This window comes from Chrysochloris asiatica, unplaced genomic scaffold, assembly GCF_000296735.1.
Source record: "Chrysochloris asiatica unplaced genomic scaffold, ChrAsi1.0 scaffold00187, whole genome shotgun sequence".
Classification (NCBI taxonomy): domain Eukaryota; kingdom Metazoa; phylum Chordata; class Mammalia; order Afrosoricida; family Chrysochloridae; genus Chrysochloris; species Chrysochloris asiatica.
Window position 1 is genome coordinate 1,329,739 of NW_006408705.1, and position 10,168 is coordinate 1,339,906.

Consider the following 10,168-nt stretch of genomic DNA (forward strand, 5'->3'; position numbering starts at 1 on the left):
CCTAGCTATCTATCTCCAGGTCTTGGACCTTGAAACTCTGGTTTCCTGTGAAGAGGGGAGGAGCTACCTCGCAGAGCGTCAACCTAAAACACACACACAGCACGCAAGCTAGCAGCGTCCTCCTCCCTGCTGGGGTGGGCGTGGGGCCCAGTGTTTGGCACAGGATCTCCACAGGGTTCGTCCAAAGGCAGCAGCAGCGGCCCGGTTCGACGCGCAGAGCCCGCTGAGAACAGGCGTCCTCAGAAACTGGTGCCACCCAGGCTGGCTCCCAGTGAGCTGAGCTGTCGTCATTCATTTGCAGTGTCTCGACCGTCCCCTTTCAGTCTGGAGCTGGGCTTCGCCGAGGGTGCGAGGGGCCAGGGCGCAGAGTCATATCGAGTGGTGAACTCGGGAGCGCTGAGATTCCAGCGACCGAGGCTGCCCCGGAATTCCGTCCGGCGCTGCGGGACCCGCCGCGCCCCAGACCAGCTTGGCCCTGACTGCGGGGCCGAATCAGTTCACGTCGCCTGCAGCCCTGCTGGTCTCAGATCCAGATCCCAGGACTGAGCCCCACACTTCTTCCTCCTCCTGCTTCCCTTCCTCCCCCTCCTCCTGCACCTCCCGTCGCCGTGGGACCGGAGAAAGGCTGCGGCGCGGCAGGCGGCGGCCTGGGCGTCTGCAGCCGCGGGCTCGCGGGGGGCGCCGGCGCTGGGGGAAGGATGCTGCTCGAGGTCCCGGCGCCCTCGCCTTCTTCCCCGGCCTCCCGCTGGGGCTTTGTTATGGCCTGGACGCCGCGGGCCGCCCTTTGGTGAAGTCGCTTTCCGCCGCTGCACCTAGCGGGCGGGCGCGCGTGTGCCCGGGAGTGCGCGCCTGTGTGTGCAAGTCCCGACCTGCGGCCCCATTGTGCGGCCGCCCTTGGCGGCAGGGAACATGTGGGTGAACCCCGAAGAGGTGCTGCTGGCCAACGCGCTGTGGATCACCGAGAGGGCCAACCCGTACTTCATCCTGCAACGGAGAAAGGGGCATGCAGGCGATGGAGGCGGCGGCGGTGGACTGGCAGGTAAGAACCAACGGCCGGTCTTTGCGGACGGAGCCAGGAACGCTGCGGCGCCGCCAGTGGGGGCACCCGAGACGCCGCCCGGTCCCCTGAGACTGGGTGACCGCTGCTGGGCGTCCAGAGTCATGGTTTTTCAGACTGGAAGAGAATGCTTTGTTTCTGACCCTGTCGGGATGGTGTCCTTCAAGTACAGGAAACAAAATAAGTGGGTGATGTTGATAAAAATGGAGATGAGTGAGTGACGGGTAAGGGGAGAATTAATATTAGCCCTTATGAACTGATTGCGGTACCTAGACGCCCCCTCTTTACCCCAGCGCCCCCGTTTGTGTGTGTGTTTAATATCTCTTTCCATACGGGTAAGAGGGATGGAGGAAGGTTACATTTACTTCTCTCTCTTCATTGGCAATAGCTGGGTGAGGTATAAAATGCTCTTTTGTCTCCACGGAAGCAATCTGTAAGGAGCTGATGTGGTCATTTCCTATATTAGTTATGACCGAAGAGAACGAATAAAGAAACGAATTCTTTTGTTGCACATGAAACAAAAGCAAGTTATCTGGTTCTGGTTGTGAAAAATGATTAGCTGTACAACTGCATTTTAATTATTTTGATTCCATCACTTCATACCCATCCCCCTTACAAGCTATTATTATTAATGGAACTGTCACGGAAACAGTGATATCATTGAAGGTTATGGATCAGTTAAACCTATATTCCAAGTAGTGTGATATTACAAAGGTCTTCCTTATCAGACAAATTGTTTTCGTATTGGGAGGTTACAAATAACAGTTTTGAACTTGTACTATACTAGAGAAATTGGACCTCCCTCTCTCCCTGTTAGTTAGAATGTACAGAATTGGAATACTTCTTAGAGTGAAAAAGTTAGCAGAAGGAACAGTAGAACTTTAACCAGGAAAGAGATTTCAGAAAAGAGAGGAACTTTAACCTCTTCAGAGTTCCGAATGTACCACTCTCTAGCAGTTTGTGTGCCAGGGAAATTGTTGCTTTCAAAATGCTCATCTATCTTATAAAAGTTCTTAATGTGGTACGTATTTAGTTGTGTGATTATAATTTAGTTTCAGTGTTGGTTGTGTGTTTGAAAGATCTTTATAGTGTTTCAGATAGTCTATAGGTAAACGGCTCTTTCTGCACTTTTTTGTTCATAAAGGAAATAGGAGTATGTGAATTCCAGACCCTGTCTGGAAATTTGGATTAGTGGCCTGGAGTCAGGATTTTCCAGTTCATTTTATAGGAATTATCTAAGCATATACATTAATGTGGACTCATAATGTGGAGCTGAGGGACCAGCACTGGACTGAGAGCCACAGTACCACAGCTCAAACCCACCAGTTACGCCTTGGAAATGCCATACATAGGGTCGCCATGAGTCAGAAGGAGTCCTCATGTGGTGTTGTGGGTTAATGCGCCAGAATGCAAAGCAGTTTGAACTGCAAGGTCGGTTGTTCAAGCTCACCAGCTGCTCCTAGGAAACCCTATACAGGGTTGCTTTGGGTTGGAAACAACTCAATGGCACTTAACAACAACAACATAAGTCAGAACCAACTGGACAGCACTTAACAACATTAATATGTAGTTTGCATTTCTAATTTTGGGACCAACTTTTTCTTTTTTTAAACTAGAACGGTGATGTTAAGTAGATAATTACTGTAGTAACAAACAACATTTCTGGCCTGATGGCCTGGAGTTGTACTACATTACTTATTTTCCCAGCTCATTTGCTGTGGGTTTTGAGAAATGCAGAAACTGCTTTTCCTTTTTAAGGTTTCTATCTTGTTTCTACCGACTGTTAGAGCTATAATTGATTTGGAATCTTACTGTTAATGGCTTATTTCAGGTTGATAAATAGATCTTTTAAATTAAGAAATCATCACTATTGTACTTATTGCTAGAATAATTGAAATTATTGCCATGAGTGAAAATATGTTTGTCAGCAACAATTGTTCTCAATGTAGCATGAACATTTCAAGAAATCTTTGTGCTATGTATTATAAAAAGGAACAATAAATTGTTTTGTTTTGTTTTTTAATTTTTGTATTGAGTGAATTCTGACTAGTGTTGAGCCAGTATGTGTCAGATAGGGTAATTTTTAATGACCCATTCTTTGGAGAGCGCGATGGTTCCATATGACAAGCACTGGACTGCAAACAGGGTCCACAGTTTGAGCCCACCAGCCACTATGTGGAAGCAAAGATGAGGCTTTCTGTGCCATGAAGATTTAGAGTCACAGAAACCCTATACAAGTTCACAAAAGAGTCCAAACTTGTCTCCATGGCACTTAACAACAACATATTCTATTCTTATGTAAATCCATTCGTTAATTCATTCAGTCATTTAACAAATGTTTACTGATCACTTCCTGGGTTCCAGTGTCATGAAGCTCCTAGCCTAGTAGAAGACAGATGTTGATGAAGTCACCACAAAGTTAATCTAAAATTGCCATTCCACAGGGTCCCAGCAGAAAACAGAATCTAACTAGTTCAAATAAAGAATAGTTAATGAAAAGACTATTAAGAAAGGTGGAGGGTGGATTACAAGAACCACTAAGAAATATTGAGGTGCAGCAGTGGGTCTGAAGAGCAAGAGGCAGGGACAATGTTACTGGAGCCTTGGAGGATACGCTCTGTCCTGAAAAGAAGCAGCCACTCTTGGGAACACAAAGGACATGCCATGATCTTCTTTTCTCCCACTCTTCCATTTGCTGCCATTGCCTCCCATCAGTGAAACCCAGTAGAGACCAGTTTCACATGGAGTCTTGGTGCTGTAGTCCCCAGGAGTCAGCCTGCTGGGACAGAGAGTGGTAGGGGGAGTGGTTGGTTTATGGTTGTGTGCCATGGAGTCGATTCCGACTCATAGTAACCCTGCACAAGGTTTCTGAGGCTGTAAATCTTTATAGGAGCCAAATGCCTCATCTTTCTCCTGCGGAGCAGCTGGTAGTTTCGAACTGCTGACTTTGCAGTTTACAGCCCAATTTGTAACCACTATGCTACCAGAAAGATGAGGCTTTCTACTCCCGTAAAGATTTACACCCTCGGAAACCCTGTACAGGGTCGCTATGGGTCGGAACCGACTCGACGGCACTTAACAACAACAACAACATGCTACCAGAGCTCATTACGGGTAAGCAGAATGACTACCATAAGTAGCTGAGAGGAACATGATGCTGTTAAGCGTTGGTTGTGGGTGGGAGCAAGGACGGACTCCTTGAGGAAGTAACACTTGAGCTAACAAGTTTGAAGGAAAAAAAACCTGCAAGAAGAGAAGTCCTGGTTTGGTGCCCATAGGATAAGCACTTGACCTCAAGGTCAATTTGAGCCACAAGGTCAGCAGTTCAAATTCACCAGCTGCTCCTTGGAAACCCTATACCGGGTTGCTATTAGTTGGAACTGACTTTATGGCACTTTAACAACAAGGAGAGGTGAGAAGAGGCAAGTGTTGAGTATCGGTTAGCAATTTCTTGGAAGATGTCAGAACTTATATAATGTATATTATCTGGACCAATGCACCTGTGTCCACCCAACAAATAAATGTCAGTTAACTGGCTGGGAGCGCTTGGATATCTGGGGAGATGTTAGTGCAGAAAGCTATGTAAAATACTTGCCATTGAAAACATATGTATATTGTTTCCAATTCCAGGTAATATACCAAGGTATAGATGCAATTAAGTCTTCTATTGTAGATTCATTTCATTATCTAACCTCTTTTAACTGAGAATTCAGACACAGAAATGAGCACAAAGCAAAGATTCAAAGTGTAATACATTACAAAGTGAACACCTTGCAACCAACACCAGTCAAAAAAAAAAAGAGTATAGCCAATACAGTAGACACTCCCTCTGGTGATCCTATTACAATCTCTTCTCCCCCCACCCCCCCAAAAGGTAAATAAGACCCTGATGTTTTTTGGGTGAACACTATCTCTTCTTTATAATTTTTCCAACGAAGGAAGTTTCCCTAAACATAATATTTAAGCGTTGCTTGTGTTTTAAGTATAGAATGAAATGGAGTTTGTGTCTGGATTCTTTAGATCAACATTTTGTTTGTGATATGAATATTCTTGCTTGTAGCTGTAGTTTGCTCATTTTTTTCCATGCTGTATTGTGGCTCTTGGGTTAATGCGCTAGACAGCAAGGCTGGTTTGAACCACAAGGTCGGTGGTTCAAGCTCATCAGCTGCTCTTTGGAAACACTAAACAAGGTTGCTAAGAGTCTAAACCAACTCGATGGCACTTATAACAACAACATAGAAAACTGTTAGAGTGTGGATAGAGATTTGGATGGTCTGTTTGGGGCCAGTATAGATAATGTGGTGATGGAGTGTTGTACATGTGGTTCTTGGTGTTTGGGGGCATGCATTTCTACTGCATCTATAACCAGGAGATGAATTGCTAGATCATTGTAGATGTACATATATACATGTATATCTTCAGCATTAGTAGATAATCCCAAACTGCTTTCCAAAGTAGTTGCACCAATATACTCCCACCAGCAGCGTATTCAGTTGCTCTATGTTTACCACCATTGCCTGTCTTGATAATTTTAGTCATCTGGTGGTTTTTTAGTAAGCCACATTGTGAGGTTAGTTTGTTTTTTCCTGACTGATGAGGTTTAATATTTTTTCTTACGTTTATTGGCCATTTGAAATATTTTGAGGCACCACTGTTCACGTTACTTGTTCCTTTTTTGGTCATTTTTCTCATTGATTTTTAGGAATTCTTTATATATTCTGGATCTGAGTCTTTCCTTGCAGTATCTTCATTCTGTGGCTTGCCTTTTCACTCTTTTAAGAATGCACAGAAATTCTTAATTTTCATAGTGTCCAAATCCTTCATAGAATCCATTTGTATTTTATTGTATCCTGTTCTCAGGTGGTGTTATAGGATAAGCACTGGATGGCTAACTGTAAGATCAACAGTTCAAACCCATAAGCTGCTTCTTGGGGGAATGGTGAGGCCTTCTTCTTCTGTGAAGATTTATAACCTTGAGCACTCTATACAGGGTCACTCTGAGTTGGAATTCACTCAAAGTTTTGTTTGATTTTTAGTTCCTGCTCTAAGGTCATAAAAATCTTCCTATATGACCTTTTAGAAACTTTACAGTTTTACCCAGCCCCCGACCTCCCATTCCTATTTACAGTTCTTCAGACTGTATTATTTGAGGTAAGAGTCTATTTTTCTTTTAAAAACATTAAAAAGATAGCCAGTTGACACAGAATGACTTAATGTAAAGAACATCTTATCCCCACTGCTGCCATAAATCAAGTGTCTGTGTATGTCTGGGTTTGTTTGGGGCTCTCAAACCGGTTGCTGGCAAATTGGCTCTGACTTGGCAATCACTGATGTGGCGCTGTGGGTTAATGCGCCAGACTGCAAAGCCATTTGAACTGTAAGGTCGGCAGTTCAAGCTCACCAGCTGCTTCCCGGAAACCCTATACAGGGTTGCTATGAGTCGGAACTGACTCGACAGCACATGTCACTTGGCAATCATGTGTATCAGAACAGAACTGCTCTCCATAGAGTTTTCAATAACTGTGATCATTCAGAAGTAGATTGCCAGGCCTTTCTTTATTCCAAGGCATCTCCTGGTAGACTCAAACTTCTAGCTTTTCTGTCATCAACAGATCATGTTAACCATTTGTACTACCCAGGAACTCATAATCTAATCTGTGCCATTTTTTTGTGTTAGTTTGTGTTGTTGTACCAATACCATACAGTACATATGAAAATATTCAGCAGATTAAATCTTACCTTGTTCATTCTACTCTGAGAGTTTATTGACTATTCTTTGACTTGTACTTTTACATACAAATTTTAGAATCAACTTTCTAAGTTCTGACAAAATGAAACAATAAAAACTGTAAAGTCATTGGGATTTTGATAGAAATTTCATGGTCTAAATATGGGGAAAATCACATCTTCCAGTCCATGGACATGGTAACATCTTCCATTTACTTAGCATCAATATTATTTCAATTTTCTGTGTAAACATCTTGTACATCCTTTGTTAGACTTATGCATATCCAAATATTTCATATTTAAAATTTTTATTTTATATTGTTTCTTTAAAAAAAAATTGTTTTAGAATTCTTTTTGCTGACTCCTGGTGCGGCATTGTAGAATCAGCACTGGACTGTGAACCACGAGGTTGATGGTTCAAACTCACTAACTGCTCCTTAGAAACCTCATATAGGGTTGCTATGAGTCGGAACCGACTCGACAGCGCTTAACAACAAGTATTTTGTTTAGGATCTTTGCATCATTTTTCTTAGTAGAATTGGTCTGCGATTGTTTTTCCCTCATACAGTTTCCCTAGGAGTCGGAACTGACTTGAAGGCACTTAACAACATCAGCAAGTTTTTTTGCTGGTATGTTGTTGTTGTTAAGTGTCCTTGAGTCGATTCCAACTCATAGTGACCCGATGCACAACCGAATGAAACACTTCCTGATCCTGCGACATCCTAACAATTGTTATAAAGAACTACAAATTCAGTTTGTGGGTTTTATTATTTTTTTGCTGACCTTTTATTCATCTGAAACCTATCTAAATTCTAATAATTTATCTGTAGAGTCTTCTATTTTCTATGTGTATAGTCATAATATTGTTGACAGTTTCTTCTTTTCTAATATTTATTTATTGACTTAACACAGGCTAGGACCTCCGGTATAATGTTGAGTAAATATAGTAATGGTATCGATACTTGTCTCTTTCTATATACCAAGAGAAAAACTACCAATGTTGCATCATCATGTATGGGGTTTTTTGTAGACTTTTTTTTTTTTTTTTTTTCATTTTAAGGGAGTTCTTGTTCCTAGTTTCCCAAAAATTTTTAATTATATACAAATACTGGATTTTTTTCAAATGCTTTTATGTATCTATTGAGATAATCGTATGATTTTCCTGCTTTTATTCTGTTAGTGTAATACTACATATACTAATTGTCAAGCATTTAACCCCATTTACATCTTTGAAATAATACATCTTAGAAATAATTCAACTTGTCTGTGGTATATTTGGAGTCCTGGTGTGGAGCAACTGGCTGGACTGCAAGGTTGGTTTGAAACGAAAGGTCGGTGATTCAAGCTCACTAGCCGCTCCTTGAAAACCTTATACAGGGTTGCTATGACTTGGAACCAGCTCAATGGCACTTAACAACAACAAATATTTTGTTTAGGATTTTTGCATTCTTTTTCTTAGTAGGATTAGTTTGTAATTGTTTTTTCTTTATAACATCTTTGTCAAATCTTGACATCAAATTGAAAACAAAAACAGTTGAGGAGTTCTTTATTTCTGGAAGAGTTTGTATGATGTTAACATTATTTCATCTTTATATGCTGGGCCAAATTTATTGGTGAGGTTCTCTGGCCCTGAAGTTCCTTTTGTGGGAATATTTTAAATTATGGATTCAGTTTCTATTCAGATTTATTTAAAACATATTTTATTATCAGTTATATTGAGGTGTATATTTCTAGGATTTATCCCATTTATCTAGATTTTCATACATATTAGCATAAATTTGTTTTTAATATCGTATTTCAATGTCTATAGGATATGCTTTGAGGTCAACTTTCATATTCCCGACATTACTTGTGCTTTCCCTTTCTCAATTATTCTTTCCCTGACCTTCTCAATTTTATTAATCTTTGTAAAGAATAAACTCTGGATCTGTTGACCTTTTTTGTTGTATATTTATTTTCTACTTCATTAATTTCTGCTTTTTATTCTTTCTTTCAATTTTCTTTTGGCATAAATTACTGTTATTTTCCAAATTCTTGTAAACAGTGTATAGTTTATAGATTTTCAGCCTTAGTTTCTAATATGTGCTAAGACTATACATTGCCCTCTAAGCATGGCTTTAGCTGCATTCTACAGCCAAGTTTTGATACATAGTATTTTGATGATGATTTTGTTCAAAATATCTTCTACTTTCCATCCTAATCTTTTTCTTTGGCCTAGAATATTTTCTAAACATTTATGTTTATTTTACTGTATTCAGAAATCATATTTTGTATGGTATCAGTATTTTGAAATTAGTTGAACAGTTTTTTTAAATGTCACATATTGTGCTTGAGAAAATATACATACTGCCGGTATTGATTAAATGCTTTCTTTATAATCACTTGGACAAATTAGATATTTGTCACTGTGGGTTAATGTCCTGGACTTCAAAAGAGGTTTGAGCTGCCAGGTCGGCCATTCAAGCTCACCAGCTGCTCCTTGGAAGCCCTATACAGGGTTGTTGTGGGTCAGAACTGACTCAATAGCACTTAACAACACAAATCTTCCATATATCTTTATATGTAGCTTCAGTAGCGGAGTGGTTACGAATCGGGCTGCGAACCTTAAGGTCAGCGATTCGAAACTACCAGCTGCTCCGCGGGAGAAAGATCAGGCTTTCTACTCCCGTAAAGATTTACACCCTCGGAAACCCTGTACAGGGTCGCTATGGGTTGGAACCGACTTGACGGCACTTAACAACAACAACATATAAACATCTGGAGTTCTCATATGACACTATAAAATAAGCACTGAACCACAAGTTCAGTTTGAAATGCCAGGTTAGTGGTTCAAACTCATTGGCTGCTTGGAAACCCTATATAGGATCGCTATAAGTCAGAACTGACTCCATGGCACTTAACAGCAATATATATACATATATATGTTTGTGTGTGTATACATATATACATATATAGTATATACACACACACACACACATATATATATATATAGAGAGAGAGAGAGAGAGACAGAGACAGAGACAGAGACAGAGACAGAGAGAGACCTGGTGTGGCGCTGTAGGTTAGTGCGCCAGATTGCAAAGCCGTTTGAACTGCAAAATCAGCAGTTCAAGCTCACCAGCTGCTCCTCGGAAACCCTATACAGCGTCGTTATGGGTCAGAACCAACTCAATGTCACTTCACAACAACAAATATATATATATATATATATATATGAGATCTGGTAGCATAGTGGTTACAAATCGGGCTGTGAATCAAAAAAAGGTCAGCAGTTCGAAACTACCAGCTGTTCCTTGGGAGAAAGATGAGGCTTTCTCCTCCCATAAAGATTTACAGCCTTGGAAACCATGTACAGGGTCATTATGAGACAGAACCGACTCCACA

General features: G+C 41.1%; 1 protein-coding gene across 2 annotated transcripts in view; it reads left to right on the top strand.

Annotated features, from left to right (window-relative positions):
* Positions 1–879: 879 nt before the first annotated feature.
* The window catches only part of TBC1D9 (TBC1 domain family, member 9 (with GRAM domain)), a 207,689-nt gene continuing 198,400 nt past the window's right edge, over positions 880–10,168 (top strand). Inside the window, exon 1 of one of the 2 annotated variants that reach the window (XM_006872216.1) lies at positions 880–1,039. In XM_006872216.1, the coding sequence (XP_006872278.1) occupies positions 910–1,039 (130 nt within the window). In that variant the 5' untranslated portion in view covers positions 880–909. The remainder of the gene's footprint in view (positions 1,040–10,168) is intronic. The other variant, XM_006872215.1, reaches the window with a different exon arrangement.